The sequence below is a fragment of the Tribolium madens genome, unplaced genomic scaffold (genome assembly GCF_015345945.1).
Source record: "Tribolium madens isolate multiple individuals breed KSU strain unplaced genomic scaffold, Tmad_KSU_1.1 Scaffold_20;HRSCAF=117;Tcas5.2_LG4, whole genome shotgun sequence".
NCBI lineage: Eukaryota > Metazoa > Arthropoda > Insecta > Coleoptera > Tenebrionidae > Tribolium > Tribolium madens.
This window is the reverse complement of record NW_025400985.1, coordinates 7,585,996-7,603,683: the sequence shown is the minus strand read 5'-3', so window position 1 is coordinate 7,603,683 and position 17,688 is coordinate 7,585,996. Positions and strand designations below refer to the sequence as shown.

General features: G+C 34.4%; 3 protein-coding genes across 4 annotated transcripts in view; 2 read left to right on the top strand and 1 right to left on the bottom strand.

Moving 5' to 3' along the window:
* Window positions 1-361: 361 nt before the first annotated feature.
* On the bottom strand, window positions 362-6,866 carry LOC123004648 (guanylate cyclase soluble subunit beta-1). Its single transcript, XM_044398002.1, has 14 exons — window positions 6,777-6,866; window positions 6,657-6,730; window positions 6,511-6,611; window positions 6,342-6,460; window positions 6,140-6,295; window positions 5,939-6,092; window positions 5,064-5,218; window positions 4,806-5,017; window positions 4,344-4,752; window positions 2,945-3,082; window positions 2,735-2,892; window positions 1,513-1,654; window positions 1,058-1,083; window positions 362-1,007 (listed from the first exon to the last, which is right to left on the bottom strand). The coding sequence occupies exons 1-12, from the start codon at window positions 6,864-6,866 to the stop codon at window positions 1,531-1,533; spliced, it is 1,890 nt and encodes a 629-aa protein (XP_044253937.1). The 3' UTR covers window positions 362-1,007; window positions 1,058-1,083; window positions 1,513-1,530.
* Window positions 1,720-2,875, top strand: LOC123004650. The gene is made up of 2 exons (XM_044398005.1): window positions 1,720-1,865; window positions 1,909-2,875. The coding sequence occupies exons 1-2, from the start codon at window positions 1,739-1,741 to the stop codon at window positions 2,727-2,729; spliced, it is 948 nt and encodes a 315-aa protein (XP_044253940.1). The 5' UTR covers window positions 1,720-1,738; the 3' UTR covers window positions 2,730-2,875.
* Window positions 6,867-13,758: 6,892 nt separating the features above from the next.
* The window catches only part of LOC123005146 (head-specific guanylate cyclase), a 33,515-nt gene continuing 29,585 nt past the window's right edge, over window positions 13,759-17,688 (top strand). For both annotated transcript variants that reach the window (XM_044398781.1, XM_044398780.1), the window contains exons 1-2: window positions 13,759-13,951; window positions 16,499-16,732. In XM_044398781.1, coding sequence (XP_044254716.1) covers window positions 16,550-16,732 — 183 coding nt within the window. In that variant the 5' untranslated portion in view covers window positions 13,759-13,951; window positions 16,499-16,549. The remainder of the gene's footprint in view (window positions 13,952-16,498; window positions 16,733-17,688) is intronic.

Here is a 17,688-nt window from a genome sequence, read left to right as displayed (position 1 = left end):
TTTATTCCCAAGAGAGTAATTTTTTTTCTCTTCCTCAAAAACATATCTACCACAAGAAAAAAAAAGTTTCTTCTTTTGCTACTCAAGTAACTTATTAGGTCGTAGTATGTACTCGTTATTATTTACAGAAACAATTATTTTAAAATTACTTAAAACAAATATGTATAACGAAATTCTCTCTAATTTATTAATTTGCAATAATTATTTTGTACGTTCCTCACAGAACAATCTTGTTCGTTATGAAACACTTATTCAAAAATAAGTTTGACTTTTTCATTAAAAAAATGAGATAAGAATGGACTCTCGTGTGAGACAACTGAGTCAAAGCAAAGAATTGCTGAAGTCATAAATAAAAGAAACATTTTGCCTGATAAACGTTTATTACTTTTGAAAACAAAACAAAAGACAATCTCTGACCTTTCTTACACTCTTAATTGGCCACTTAAAGGTGTGAAAATAGTAAATTTACCTAAAATTGATTTATTGTTGTTTACCATTTCACAAACAAAAGAAACTAGTCGAAACGTGCTAATATTAGTAAACAATGGCGAAACGTTTCCTCCCAAGGTCATAAATTTCGCCTATAACGTTGACATTTCACCCGGAAACACCTCAAAGATGCTTCTTGCGGTTCAAGGCCGACCAAAATGCACATTTGTTGGTCCTAAAACCAGCTCACGTGTCCTAACGGTCACATTTGCGTCTGTGCAGGCGACAAGTGGCTGTGGAATGAGGCGGTTCACCTTGCCGTCAAGGTGGCTCTACAGGTGAACGAATTTTGGACAGTGTGGGCGCAGCTCGAGTGAAATTCGGCGATTGAGAAAGCCGTTATGTCATAAATGGTGGAAAGAAAAACACATTGGTTGGGAAACTGAAGAGACAGCGATGACAATCGACATGGATTTTCTATTACGCGTGCTGACACAACCGATTAAAAATTATGTATCGGAGATATTTATAAGTGTGGCTTGTCGGGGATAATTACACACGAGAATGCGATGTCATAACTGAAACAATACGGTTGAATAGATTGTCACGCGCTCACATCGAATGGTACTTATAGTGTGCACAACGCCGCTCCACCTGGAAACAAAAAAATTTTAGCTATAATTTATTTCGAATTCATAAGACAGTCAAGGACGAATTTACGTTGCCAGGCAATAGTAAACATAACCCCAGCGTTTTTCGCGAGAATTCAATAGAAATATAAATATTTTCAATTTATTGCAAAAAATGTTTAAGGTCTATCTGCCCTCCAGACGTAGGTACTTTACCTTTGGTTTAAAACCAATAAACAACTTTCATTCGCTTATGCAAGTCACAATAGAAAAAACTTATACATAATTGGTCTCGTAATTATCATGTTCTACAATTACCAGAATTTTGATCAACAATTGCTCTACTTGTCTCTAGGGAACGTGTAATTTCACACGAGCAATTACAAAAGAAGAAACTACATCGTCTCTCACGAAAATGAAGAAAGCATGTGCGGAACATGATTACCATACTAACCTAGTTGGATTGTTAGCTCTAGTGGGACTTGGCTCTCGACAAGAACCACACGTTCATGGGTTCAGATTTGCCCTTCATGGTCACCGGTCCACGATACTCAAAATGGAACTGCTCGTCGAAATTGTCCTCTTTGCACAGGAACCTGTAAAAATGCACTTAAGCCGAAACCCTTTAAGTTAATCCAATAAAAATGTTTCCTAGCATTTGGTTGAGGGTTGTCAGTGTCATGAACCACCTTCTTGAATGCTACCTCGACCAGTTTACGAATTCGTCAAGAACGAGCCTCCATAATAGGAGGAATCGGCAAACGATGGTTACTTATATTAGTACTCTTATTGAAGGCTATATCAGAGGTAAGGGTTTATTTGTGTAAATAATGCGAAAAAACGGCTTTAGGTAGCGGCATTGAACCTGAATCGGCCGTCCGTGACACAATTATGGCTATTGTTAGATACCACGAAGGGAACCGGGCGGCTAATGGTTCAGTCTGTATGATGGGTCGGTACCACAATATTTTATATGTGGCTGTCAAAATCTGCTACGATTGGCAATTGAAAGATACAGGGACGGTTTTAGCTCTGTTGGAAAGTATCTACGCTTGTGAAAGGACCTACGAAAGGATTTTCATTGGGGCCATTTTTGGTAATAGGGCTCCTTATTATATTGCCGGCTGGAAGAGCGATTTTGATAGTCAGGAAGAAAACCTGAGAGCTATTGTCTACTTTATAGACCATGCAACGACGGGAGGATTAGAATTTGATTCTGAAAGGTTTATAGATGTCCCATTGGAGAGTTGTGGAAGTGATAACCCAACTCCAGCCAAAATAGCTCTCCAATTGGGGCTCCCAGACAAGCTTCATATTTTTCTAAGATATGGAGCAAAAACTGAAGACAGTTTGGTCATCTTTGTCATGAAAAAACTAATGGAGTTTTGTCACGTGTACCCTTACAACATTGTAGCCTGCCTCCAACTTCTCCTAAGAGTTATTCCAAAAATCAATTTAGAAACTAAATTAATATTTGAAAATTATGCAGAATTAGTAGAGGACGGTTTGATCCCTTTGAAACGCTGTGGTGTCCAAGTCCCGGAATTAAAACACTTGACTCGTTGCACTATCCGGAATCAACTCTGGTTAAACTACCAACTCCCCTCCGGAATCCGGACACTCTCAATCCCAGACTCCCTAAAACGCTATTTAGACATAATGGAAGACTGACTCACTTGTATGCCTCTTCTGACACGTTAATCCGTCCAGGTTCGCCGGTTGTTTCAGTGCGACTTGTTAAGTTGACAGTGTTGCCAAAAAGGCAATATCGAGGCATCCTGTGACCTATAACCCCCGTTACGACTTCACCAGAATGTATCCCAATTGTGATTTTCTGAATAAATTAATTTTTTAAAAGATGTGGCTGTTTTATTAGGGAGAATTACCACAGGGTTGCCATCAAACATGACGGATTTGCCCCGGTCCATCATGTCCAGGGCTAAACGGGCTATGTTGCAGGCGTGGGTGGTGCAAGGCTCGGGAAGGCCACTCACCGCCATGTATTTGTCGCCCACAGTCTCGACCTTGGAAGGTTTTAATTAAGTTTTGAATTATAATAATATTTCATTAGAAATTTGTAAACTACCACTGCTAAATTTTATAATACACTACTTACTCCAAAAAAACTAAAGGAATTTTTCTAAATTTTTTGGTGATTTTTGAAAGGCTGTAATTCATCTAAAAATGGTTGTATCTAGGTAGATTAAATATATATTCAAATTTTAAAAAATCTAAAACATTTAATTATTTTTTTCTTCAAAAATCAAACAGTATTGTTTCTTGAATGCTTTTACAAATTAAAAATATGAATATTAAAAAAATTGTTTAATTTTTATATTTTTAGCAAATAACTATACTAATGCAAAATTTAAAAAAAATCGAAAAAAAAAAGGATTATTTTCATTTTGATGAAGATTAGTTCAGAATATGTGCAATTGCCCCTTTAATTATTTTCTAAACTTTGATCAATCGGTCCGAGAAAACGGTTTGATGAATCGATTTAAAAATTAACAGGGCTATGGAGAATACAATAAGCTGTAAAAACACCTAAAAACATTAGACTACTCATCAATATTAGTAAATACGCGGTAGATTTACTAAAACAATGCAAAAACTTACTTTTTTCTCTTTTCTTTAAATCAAGTTTAAAGGTGAAAAAAAAAAGATTTTTCAAAAAATCATTAAAAGATCTTATAATACATTTATTCCAGTTTTTGACGCTACCCTTATATTCTCTGTGTGGTCATTGGTTGCAGAGATATCGATGATCAAAGACAAAAGGATCCTTTTTCATTTAAAGTTAGATATCTCGGCGACAAATTGACGTAAAGAGAATATGAAAAAAGCATATTAAAGGTAAATAAACATGTTATCCGGTCTATGCATTGATGTAACTAATAAAAAATTCTCCACATCCGTGGACCAAAAACAAAAACAAAAAAAATTAGATTTTTTTTTGCGCTATTACTTTAGATTGCGTGATAACCGTAACACAGAAAAAAAATTTGGCAACAGACCTTAAAACTAGTAACTTAAAGCTTCCAAATTGTATTTTTAAAATCTAGATACGACCATTTTTCGATGAGTTACAGCCTTTCAAAAATCATCAAAAAATTTTGGAAAATTTTTAGTGCAATTGTTTAATTTTTTCTGCAATTTCTCTAAAATATAATGTGAGATTTCCGAATTACTTTTTGGCCATTTTTTGCATCGGTGTTATATTTTTTATCATCTTTGATATAATTTGTGAACTATTATCCAGATTTTGTTTTATGACGTCTGTACCTTGTAAATGTTCGGATTCTTCTTGGGGTCCGTCAGGACATCAAAATTCGTGTAGAGTTCATTCAGCATATTAACAATCTTCATGACTCCTTTCGAGTCAGTATTGGCAGCACAAAGAGCGGAGAAATTAACAATTCCTGAAAAGAGCAGCGTGACACAGTCGTACCTCTTGGCTGGTACCGGTCTCTTGTGTCTCAACTCATTTGCCACACTGATGGGCAGCACTGAGTACAACAACCCATCCGTCTTCTTCTTCTCCCTGTCCAACTCCCTATACGTCTGTTGCAACTTATCTGTGAGCAATTCCAAGTTCCTCGTCAACTTATAATCAGCTTCGAATTGCTCGGACATGAGTACCAGATCGCGTGTGGCGTCGTGTAGAGGAATGTCGCTGATGTAGAGTCCCCTCCTGTGGTTATTTCGTTGTAAACAAAGCAGCGAAAAGACGTAGGCGGGTCGTACCTCGTAAGGTCGTCCAGATTCATCACGCTAGGGTAGCAGAGGAAGATCACCAAGTCAGTCTCTGGCACGTAGAGCATTTGGCCTTTGAGACGGAGATAGCGATACTCGGGAGGTGCGGAGACTTGCATCACCCCGGGCCGAGTTTTAAGGACATAGATGGTGTTTATGTGAGAGAGGATGTTCTCGAAGGTCAGCTCCAAGTGAGGACGAACCTGGAATTTCGCCCGTTTTTTGGATTCTCTGGATTTTGGCTAGTACCGTGTCCAGGATGTCGGTGACGCGGCACTCGGCTGAGGTCACCTTTGGGATGACACGAGCCACTGTTGAACCTGTTTGGACGATCTTCAGGTCTCGGTCAAACATAATGTGGAAAGGAAACACGCGGCAAAATGTCGCGGCGTTCACCTTGGGCTCTGCAAAAAATTACATTTTTCGGAACGAAAAGTTGACTAACTGGATGGATATTTATAAGCAAGTTTGGAATTTTTGCATTTTTTTCGCATAAACATGGGCTGAAAAATGCTGTTGACACCACTAGGAACGATTTATTTTAATTTTATTAAATAAACAAATGTATTTGATTTAGTTAAACTGCGTGGGAAATAATAGGCTCAAAACATAGGTTCAAAAAATGTAAACATAATGAAAGTTTATTATTTAATTATTCGCTCAATTATTAAGTCGTTATCACCCTGTTCAAATATACTCGTAGTAGTCTGCTACGTGTGTATATTATGCAAATAAATAAAAAAATACATTAGGTGTGTTTTGCTGTAATCTCTAATCTCGCAAAATCCCTCTCTCATACTTAAGCCTCTCTTTTTTTTTGCTCTGGAATTGAGCGATATGTCGATCCGTGATTTATTCGTTCACCATTCATTTAACAAAACGGTACAAAACGTAATCAGATAATCCATAACGACGCATCTGTTTCAAGATCATAAACCGACAACCGTACAGTTTTCAATTACAGAACAATCTCGAGAGAATAATTATCAAGTAATCAATATGAAAACGGTGACCGTTTGAAAAACCGTTCACCTTTTATAGAAAGCGCTGTATTTCAGGCACAAACTGTTAATAAATGATAATTTTACATCAATTATCGCAATTGCAAAATCAGGAAGTCATACCGAGTGATAATGTTTGAATCTCATCTATTTCCGGATGTTGAACTTTACCCGGACCCGAAGCTTCGGTTATCAAAAATTGCACGTGGTCGCATTCTTCTTTAGTTTTCAGAATTTCAACAATTACTTCAGTTCCATGTAATTTACTTGCAACAGTCTAAAAATGAATCTGTAATTCTGAAAAAAAAAACAAAGATTTTAAACCTTGACTATCCCGATTACAATATGTTCGAGTCCGGGCCTGTCTGAATAATAATGTAGGATTAAAGCGCCATCTTCGGGCCGAACTGTGCACCGAAACGACGGAGCTTTCATCCCGGGATACAAGGTGCCTAAATGGTCGTGAAGAGCATCCAAATTCTAAAAATTTAAAATTACAGGAATCTACAATTCGGTTATAACTGACCTGGAGAAAGTCCCTAGGAGTGGCGCCTAACACTTGAAGAATTTTATCAAAACCAGAATCTTGACAAAATTCAAAAAATGTCTTGCCGAACAGCTCTAAAATCGCATTAGCCGGTATTTCTAAAAATTGGATTTTTCAAAAACAGTCAATCTAAAATTTTCAAAATTACGTAAAACATCAACTGCTGCTGAAATCAAATTATATGTAAGCTCGTCTTCGTAGATTTGCCTTACGAGAAACGAGCCTTCCATCTGAAGATCGGCATTTTTCCTGAAAAGTAAAATAAATTCCTCAAACTTTGGCAAAATGTCTTACTTGATCGTCTCCCAAGTTTCTTCACCAAAAGTCTTAACCACGAGGAGTTCCAAAGCATAGTTTACAAACCCGTACTGAAAAAAAGTGATGGTGCACTCAATACACAATCTTTGATCTTACCATTATGGTCGCGCACCAACAAGTCGCTCTTGTCGGTACTGTTGCGTGTTTGCCGGCGCTGAAAACACTGAAAAAGCTGAAAACAAGCATCGATTCAATCGTGGCGCTTGCGTCTCCTGAAACGACCAGATGGCGCTGTTTCATCTCATCCTGAAAGATTTTATCGCATAAAAACGATTAAACGTCTTCATTTTAAGGTCGTAAACGCAACAATCCGGCTCCCAGAGAGTTTGTTTGTTAATTGTATGGAAAAAGATTGTTTGTTTTTTCAGGAAGGATCGATAATTCATTAAGGATTCAAGACGCGAGGGTAGCTCCATGTTCTTTGGGTTCAAACAGACGTATCAGATATGATTTAATTTATTTGAAATTGAAATCTCGGATAATCCGCTTCTGATGGGGATTTTATTATCCGGGTTTAGCTCTTCACTTATTTGATAAGGAGTTAATTTCGTCTCCTCAATTAAAAAGCCATTTGTATGGAGGTTCCTGTAGGAACGGAAGATATCGAATTAACGGGACAACGGACTGGATTTGCATTCGTTTTTCCCTAACACCTACGTTTTGTCACCCTTTATCTAATTAGGTTAAGGAGAAAATTGTTCATATTGAAAACGTTCAAAACATTGCTTTAATCTAGCTTTTAACCTGATCAAAATAGCGATTTTTAATGGCGGTATAAAATATAGATTGCTCTTTATTTATGAGTTTTTTCGGCCGTAAAGGCACTCAAATGTTAAAAGTTCGGATAGATAAAACCAAAAAACATATCTTTATTTACGATTGGTCGTGTTGTGAACGAAAAAGATTTCATTTACGACTTAACTTTTGTTCTGCAAAATTAACTAAATAAATAAACTTTGCTTCAACTTTATTTCAACGAATTTGAAAAGTTGCATTGTTTCGCTTGAGAGAATTGCAGTTTTAAAGTGACTAATTGCAGAAAAAAAGCGACCTGGGAACATTTGTTGGAATATACTTCGTGTCCACTTAAACCGAGCGCTGGAACTAATCGCTAGTTAACCCTACAAATTAAATTTTCTGCACTACGTATTCAATTTGCTAGAATTTAACATATTTTGAAAGGCAGATTTTTATGCGGTTGCAATCATTATGTCAAGTGAAAATTTCTTACAAAACTACATGTTTTGTGTACATATTTTTAGTGGTTTCTAAGTGAAATTATTATTAGTAAATTTTGTTTTAAACACCCCAAAACTCATTTAAGAGTTTAACAAACTGTGTCTTATTATAAATAAGCAAAACACCAAATTAGTGGTATTATTAGTAACACAAGTTTATCATAAATCTCATGAGGAACCTACATAATCTGGCGCTGATTTCAAGAGTATTTAAGCTTGAACTGTATACTGAAAACCTAAAACATATAGTTTTAAAACCAAAAGCCTACTTTTCATGTTTATTAAAAGTACTTTTTGCTAACTTTGATCATATTTGCTTACAAGTAACTCATAACACCGCTACAGTACCTTAACTTTTGCTTTTCTACCCGATTTATCGAAACAAACATAAGTCTATTTGTTTCTCTCAACTTGCTTGAAATAAACTTCTCACCGGAGCCGTGGCTGTAAATTTTCCCTAATTGCAGTAAGAAGAGCATTTGTTGTATAACATTCTGGAGCCGCTAAAACCACTTTCTGGCACTAATCGGTAGTTAACCTTGTAAATTTGATGCTGCCCTTTCTATATATTAACTCGAACAATGATGAAACTTTTTGTTTTATCACCCAAGTGACCCCAATTATTGTATAAATCATGACGTATCGCTGAAACTTTGCTAGTTTGAGGATAATCCAGCGACTTAGGTGGCTTCAGGATCTGACTCAAGTTATCACTCCGTTATTATTGCATTCTGAAGGCTTTATCTTTTATCCAAACACTTATTCCTTCGTATTTTCCTTTAATATTTTTATGACGAAACTGTGTGCAAAAAGGGCTTGTTATTTGCTTTTAGAAAGACGTATCTCGCTGTAAATCGATAATTTAATTTTAAGTAAAGTTGAACAGGAAAATTTAATATTAATTATGGCAATGTTTATTTAGCAATTAATATCAAATCGATGTTAGTTGCGGTAACTATTAATGATTCCCTTGCTTTCCAATAATTGCTTTCGATGTTTACTACTTGGAGTGGAGCCGTAATAGACGTCCATGAGTCAAACCGGATTTCCTAAATAATTCATTTCGCATCAAACTCCCGTCAAAAAAATATTGTGTCGTCCTAAAGAAACAACCCTTTCTGTTAATTGAGTGTCAATCATCAAACTTCGTTTATTCCCACAATAAACCCTTTTACAACTCTTGCATAATACCAATAATTTTTCTACGAGCTCGTTATCATTCAATCGATTCTCTCGTCTAGAGGCTGTCTTCATCACGAAACAATTCGTGACAAAATGATTGTCAGAATACTGAATAATCCTATTTGCGCTTCGAAATGTGGCCGCCCCATTTACATATTTTAGAAGACGGGCCACGTAAATATTTTATGTACTTTTACCGAATGATACCGTAGGGAATGGAAAGTCAACAATGTAGCAATTGTTTGCTCCCTCAAAAGCGACTCTTGGAATGTAAGATGCCCGGATTTCAAACCGGTCTTCAAACAGGAACAAATCCGGATTGACGACGGCTAAATGGAGATTGTGACAAGTGTAACTCCGATTTTAAAACATTGGAGTTCGGAAATATAGACCAGAAGCTCTGTTCTAGGGTAAGTCCAGCAAAGTCTCACAGATTTGCTCAAATTGAAGTCTGAATTATGTACATCCAAATCTTGGAATTTGCGCTGAATTTAAGTAGTTTCAAACTCTGATTGTTTGGCCCGGCTTTGTACAATTCTTAAATTAGTTTACTTAAAAATTAACTTATTTGTATAGGTTAAAATTTTTATTTAATTCAAACTTAAAATGAGGTTTTTGAAATTTTATTTTTTGCTCTTGTACGTAATTTAATTACCAAGGTTCATAATTCAAGGTGGGATTTAGAAAAACATCTGGGGGTGACAAAATAACAAAAATAAAAATTCAAAGTATGTAATAGCAGAAAAAACATAGCTAACATATCTACAGGGTAATTTGTTTAAAACAAGCTATCCAGAATAATAAACAATAATTAGAAATCCCGAGAGAACTAAATTTTTATTTACAGGGGGACACTTTTTAGTGTACTCTTGAAAGTTGTAGCAGAACTCCCTTTGTAACATAGACAACCCCTTCAAGATTTTAAATGGCACCATAATGTTTGTGATGCCTCAAATGAAATTTTCTAATCTGTGGTTATTTTTTTGGAATATCTAAGGTGGTTATTAAAAAATTACCTTATATAAATTTTACTATTAGTCTATGGGCTTAGGGGGAGTGATCACTCTTATTGGTATACAAGGTGTTCGTTTTTCGAACTCCACCATGGGGATCTCAGTTATTATAAGAGATACGAGGTCGGTTAAATTAGGGTAAAGTTGCGCATTTTTATGCTGAACAATAATCTGAAAAAAAAGTTAATGTATCATTGTTAGTTTTTGAATTATTTTTTCAAGCGAAAACTAAAAGACCTAGACGTTTTTAACTAGGACGTAGGCACTTTTTTACAAGGAATCTAAATCTGTCATCATATTTTCCAAAGCACTATTTATATTAGAGTTACAACACTCATCTCTGGATTTTCTTATGGGCGCCATATTCGATTTCTAAATTTTTGAAAAGTTTTTTGTTCCTGATTACAACGATATATCACATGATATGATTAAATTTTACATGCTGATCAAAATTTTAAAAAAGCGTTTTTGCGAAGAGTGCTTTGGAAAAAACGCCAACAATTATAATTAACAAACCAAATTTTGACAGTTCAATTGAATTTAGACCTGGAATTTACATTTCCGTCAAACTAACCTACTTAAAAACAAAGGTTTTGAAATAGGAGCAACGTGATAAACCAGAATTTACTCTTCGCAAAACAAAACAACACAAAGTTATAAAAGATGCTGGAATGCACCAGCTTCAAAATTTAGTTTGTTAATTAAAATTGGTAGCATTTTCTCCAAAGCAGAGTGTTGTAACTCTGATATCAAGAGCGCTTTGGAAAATACGATGACAGATTTAGATTCCTTGTAAAAAAGTGTCTTAAGAACGTCCTAGTTAAAAACGTCTAGGTCTTTTAGTTTTCGCTTGAAAAAATAAAAACGAAAATTACAAATTTATTTTTTTACTGTGCAAAAATTAATTAAATACTGATCATTTATCATTTTATACTGATTAAAATTGAATTATTTACTGAGCGCTTTATTACCACCCATTTCTTATTTGCTTAGCCTTACATGTAACATTTTTAAACCATCAGGTTTAATATTGTTAGATGTGCACCAGGTTTTGGCCAATTTATATGCCCAGGTTTGTTTTTTTTTTGACTCAAATTTTATTTCTCTCGCATTCGGATATAAACATGTGGGTGGATATCTCATTCTAAAAAACATGTATGTGATTTGTAAATCCGGAGGTTTACTCAAAACCCAGGTTTATCGATCCTTGACCCGGCACATACAATACAACAAAAGCATTTAAATCCTCACATATCCGCCAAGACCCATCTCCTTTAAACCGAAGCTCTCCAAATCGATATTGTGCAACGTGTGTCCAAAAAGGTCGCTCGCACAATCCCGGCCTAATTTGTATCCTGTCCGGCCCTGTTGTTGTCAATCACACCCAGGTCTCGTTTTTTCCAACGAATAATTTTAAGCCCGGTATTCGAGGAACGTGTCTCAACTTTGATCATGAATATGTACACAACCAGGCCTCCAAGATCATAGTTCAGAGTTGTCACCGCAACTCCGCCAATATTTAAACGGATAAACTTGCGAAGAGTCGACTTAATCCCGTTATCGGTATTTTTTGAGCGATTGTTGTCATTTGGCCGGAAGCCAAGCTGTCAAATGACAATTAGCACGTCCTAACTCAGCACTAAGTCGCGCCATTATGGCAAAATGGAGCAATTACAACGAGGATCAGCCCTAATTGTATCAATTAAAATCGAAACGAAAAATTTCCGGTACTGTCGCGGAAAGAAGACTGGCTTTTGGCAAGCGATACGTGCCCTAAATACGAAATTTCGAGCCCCTGCATTAAGATGGATGCCGTCTACTTTATCAAATTCACGGTTGGATTTGGGATGCCGATAGAATCCGGTAGAAATGAATAAAAAACGGCGTTAGGTGGAATTACCTCGAGGGAAAGTTCGTTTACAAGTTACCCGGAGTTTTAGATAAAATAATGACTTCCATCACGACGTTGTCTATTTCGAAATAGAATTAGCGCCGAATAATTAACTCAGAAAACAAGATAAAGGAGCTCCAATAACAAGAAGCTTGCTCGGTGACTTATAGTCGCTGAGTTATTACACATACCTAACGACCTGCACCACGGCAGCAAAACACCATTCAAGGACTTTACTGTAAATATTCAATCGATTTGGTGTCAATTTTTAATCTCTCCTTGACCTCTAATCTATTTATCCAATTTCGAGCGTCGCGTGTCCATCATTGGACCACCTATTACAAGCGACACTCACGGAAGACTTACAAATCCGGAAAAAAGCCGGAACATTTATCACCCGGACCCTAGTTCATTAATTATTTATTCTTTTTCGCTTTGAGATTGAGCTCTCGGCGACTTCGTGAGTGGGCGATCGGAAGGGTATGTTTCGCAGACATTGTATTAGATGAAGTTTAATGACGGACATAAATCGACCAAGAGGATAAAACATGAGGTTTTCAAGTGGGATTGCAAAAACTAGAGGTGGAAAATGAACTTGACAGAGGTTTGGCTTTGGGAGTCGTAAACGGGACAAATTTTAGCAAGGGAGTTGCCAGAAAAAATTTATTACTTATGTTGGTTACTGTATTTTTTTATTCAACATAAACCTTTGATATTGAGTAATGCATACTATTGATTTATAAATATACAAGATGCTGAAAACTTTTAAACATTATTAAACATAGATACGAAAGGTTAGTACTTTATTTAACCACTTCCAAGTAGAAAATGTAAATTTTCCAGCAACATAATTAAATTCGTTTTTGGTAACAATAAACAAAAATAAAATGGGAAAAATCGTGTAAATTTGTAAAAATTTAAAATTGTTCTTTAAAAATTTTGTTTTTACTATAAATACCTTTCAGCCATAATCAATAAAAATGGCGGAGGTGCCGGAGAATAATGCTAGTAATCATAAAAGCACTTTGCAAATTCCTAGACAAATTGTTTCATTTCGTTTAATTGACCATTTATCACAATCTGCGCTCTGTGTATTTCCATAGTAATAAAATATCTCAAAAGAATCCACTTCTTCATATTTAATTTTCATCCTTTCATTAATTTTTCCGTCTCTCTTTTTGTGTCAATTTTCACAAGTAAATTCTCACTGACGTTTTAAATAAACAAGTCATAAAACAGTTAATTCTTCACGACACGCAAGTGACAAAAAGTTATATTTTTGTCTTAAACTATCAACCAGCTTTTGGACTGGTCGACGACATGGGTAATCTCCAGAGACACGGATTCGCATATTTTAGGGGAGTAATAATTTGAGTAAACAAGCCGAAGTTTACTGGAGGGGGCCAAACATAGTTCCCTCTAAAATAACAATAAAATAATAAAAAACATAATTTTAAGATGAAAAAGTTTATAACAGTATTCTTATGTCCTGTTTACCCTTTGAGAAATACTAAAAAAATTAAAAACAACATGGTTGTACTAAATTATTCACGCAAAAGTAAATATTTTAAAACAGAAAATAATTTAACCTTGACTTAAGAAATAATTAAATTTCACATTTGTGTTGCTGTTTCGATGCCGAATTAAACCTGGCCGCAATTAAAGAGGTGTTTATGTGTGAGGCTGCATTGCGCTGGCGTCGGCAGCGTCGCCGTCCGCCGCCTTCAGTTGGTTCGGCGTCGCGGTGCTTGTACGTAGCTGCTGACGCCCAAAAACGCGGCGATAAGCACGTGATAGTATTGACTGATAATCGAAAGGAAAAATTCATAATGTAAGGATCAACCGTCTTCTGTGCTAAACAAATATTTGCTCTTTTGCCAGAAGGTTTCAATAAAAGCTGCAAGCGCGATTTTTGGGATGTTTTTTCGACTTGTTGCCAGGTTTATGGTAAGTTTTATGCCAGCACGGGACACCCATAGGTGAACCCAATGTATATAGACACGACAAAACTCGTTAGGGATGACGTGACGGTGTTTGCTTTCTTGTGTACATTTGACGAAGTAATTAACACAGTAATTTCTTTAATAAGTGTGTACAATGTTAAGGAAATTGGAATGTTAGTCATTTGTTCAAAGTCAAAATTTCGTTTTTTAGACGTAGAGGCACTTTTTTATTACGGAAATAGGATATTAAGTTACAGCCCATATATTGCGCTGGAAATATAATTCATATGTCATGTGACACCGTTTGTTACAAAAGAAATCAAAAATTTACGTAGCTTTAATGCATTGTTAAAGAACATGCCTTTTATGTGTATGTTTCTAGAAGAAATGAAAGAAATACCAACTATTGTGATCAAAAATTAATAAAAAATTTTATATTTAAAAAAAAATATTTTTTTTGAAATCGTCACTAATGTCACAAAAAATCATCAGTAAAGAGTTTCAAATTGGTAATAAAAATCTTTATTATTCTTCAATTTTGTGTTGTACTTGCCAACATTATTATTTATTACTAACAGTGTTGTCAGATTATTGTCTTAATGTAAACAAGAGAATAAAATATAATCCTGTTTCTAACGTGTATCTGTTTATAATTACGATATTTGATTCTACAAATATTTTTTCCTGTTTCATGGTTTTGTATGCTGGCAAGCGGCTTATAAACGAGATGGTACTATTGAAATGAGAAATCTGACCTAATGAAGTAAACTATTAATAATTGTGGACTTTCACTGCTCACGCATAGATTAAGGTAACCTTAATCTGTGGTACAAGTGCCTAATCTCCAAAAATAATTTTGCATTTAAAAATAATTTTGGCTATCGCCTTGGCAATTAAACACACATTCGCAATAAAAAATAAAACTTTAGTGTCCAAAGAAAATTAATATTTTAAGGAGTTTGTCTTGTTTGAAGGTTTACTTAGAACAAAAGTTTAAAGAACAATTTCAGATTCAAATGAACACGAGTTCTAGCTATTGAAATTTCAAGGATTTTCTCCTGTTTTTCAGTTTAGTTTAAAAAAGTACATTCAAGAATTCTAGACAAAATAATTTTTTAGAGTTGTCTCACCTCCCGTAATCCTCCCGTAATCCCCTACAGCATCCACAAAACTCATGTTTTTTTACCATCTTGAAAATCGAAAGTTGGTTGTTCTTGGGTATTAATTTAAAAATTCTGAAATTAGGTGTTATTATCGTTGATCTTTCATCTACGTAGGTAATACTAATGTCCACATTAGAAACTTTTACAATTCCAGAAATATCTTTTTCACTTTTTATCTGAACATATGCGAAGAACTCGATGTTGTCAACTGCTTACATTTTTTTTTTTTCATTACTGGAATTAACGTAGTTTTCGTATGTCTTACATAGTTTCACCAAATTTTATTCCCATCTTAAGCTAAACCTAAATTAATAACAAACATCCTAATCTTCAATAAAAAAAAATAAAGTAGAAAATAATCTAATCTAATCTGCCTTGAAATTCAGCACAAATTTATAAGCCGAAGATGAATTTTAATTTTTTTAATATGTATATTTTAAAAACAGTCCAGGATTACCTTGAAGTTTTAACTTTTTTTAATATCCCTTAAAACAATATTCCTTAAAATTTTAATTTTTAAATACAATTTTTAATTATCATAGAACACGATTTTACATTTTTTTCAGATTTTGAAATTAAGGTAAGATACCAGGAACATGAAAAAAAAATGTTTAAAAAATTCTTAAAAAATTTTGACATTTATTGATTATACTGATGATCTTGTATATGTTTTTTTACAATTATTTAGTAAAGGGACAAAAAATTTGCCAATAAAAGCCACAAATAACATTGAACAGAGTTACAATTTAGGATACAGCTTCCTTGTTTCCTCTTTTAATAGCCTATAACAAAAAAACTTGAAAAATTATTTTTCCAACAGAAATAAATAGGGGAACTTAACTTAGAAATTTTTATAGATATATTTTTTTTTATTTTTCCATGTTCCTAGTAGCTTACTGTATATGGCATTTTTTCTGGGGCGCGAGTTCTGGCGCATCCTGTATACTGTCTTAAAAACACGAAAATGTATAAAAAATTGTTAATACCTATTAATTAAAAAAAAACTTAATAATTTATTTCATAAAAATGTGAAATATGAGAAGAAAGCTTTCCGAGTAAATCCATTTGCTTTAAAGCCGACCAAGTGCTATTTTCTTTCTTTATTTTCACTAATGATAGCAATTAGTATAAAAACTGCGTTATTAATTACAGCGCATTTTCCTTTACACAAAATTTTTCTATACTACACTAGAGTCGCAATTATTAAAATTAAATGTAGTGTAAATCCATAGATAATGAAAGAAGCTAACAAACCCAATTAGAAATATTGATCGTCAGCATAGAGAAAGTTCATTATAAACACAACCGGCAAAGAAATTGATTTCCTCAAGCATATTTCACTCATAGCTACAACGCAATTTCATCAGAAATTTCTTTGTCCATTCTAGTCGAATAAATAATCGGCGATGAAACATAAATGAGTCGATAAAGTCTTAACGATGGCGTCTTGTCCTTTCCGGCGAGCATCTTCGCACGCTCTCCCCAACGGAGCCCTGAAGAGATCTTTCACGTCGAGACAGTCCTCCATCCAAATCCCCAACGACGACCAAGATGACGAAGACAAAAATACGCTCAACTTGAAGCATCTGAATGATGCCATCGTGACGCTGACGGCGCCGCCGGTAAGTTTAACAAAAAATCGATGGCAGATTATTTGTTTCATTTGCATACGCGTAAACTTTTACGGGGAAAAGTTTTATCATTTCCCCGGGATAAGGAACGATAAACAGGGAGTAATCCCACATTTTTGCATCAGAAAAAGAAAAGAACACTATTCCAAAAACTGTGCGCATAAGGATCTAAAGGAGGTTATTTTATAATTAATTAATCAACAAAAAACAATCTCTCATGTGTGAATTTTCGCCTCTAATTAATTCGTAACTTTGAGAACATTGGTCTCTTGTTCATTCTATTTGGTAACGAACCCAAGAACTTTAACTTTGTAGCAAACTTTTTGTTAACTAAATTCAATTAACTACCAGAATCTAAGAATTTAATGTTTTTTGTGAAAATCTATAATGAACGCAATACCGAGAGTGACTTGAGTGAGACGTGAAGCTTTATGTGTTACGATGTCGTAATTTTAATGTCCACAAGTTAACTAAAAGGTAAGTCAATGACTAAACGCAAACGCTAGTTTAATACATTTTAAAAACATGTAGCACAACTTACTATAGATTAAAATTAAAATCAAAATTAGAAAAATGGTGGATGCGCCGAAAAATACTCAAATTTTAAGTTGTTATATTGTTTAGGATTAACAAAATTTTATGTTGATAAAATACTTTCAGTCAGCTTTCATTTATCTTAATTTCAAAAAAAAATTAAAAAAATAGAAAAGTATTTAACAAAATGTCTAATACGATAAGACAAATAAATGCCTTTCAAATGCTTTTAAACAATTTCAAAGATAACAATAAAATATTTACATAAACTAAAACTCGTTTAAGGCAACTAAATGCCTTTCCAATGCTTTTAAACAATTTCAAAGATAACAATAAAATATTTACATAAATTAAAACTCGTTTTTTACGCTGTGAATAGATTTAAAACCCATTTTAAGTTATTTACTTAAAAG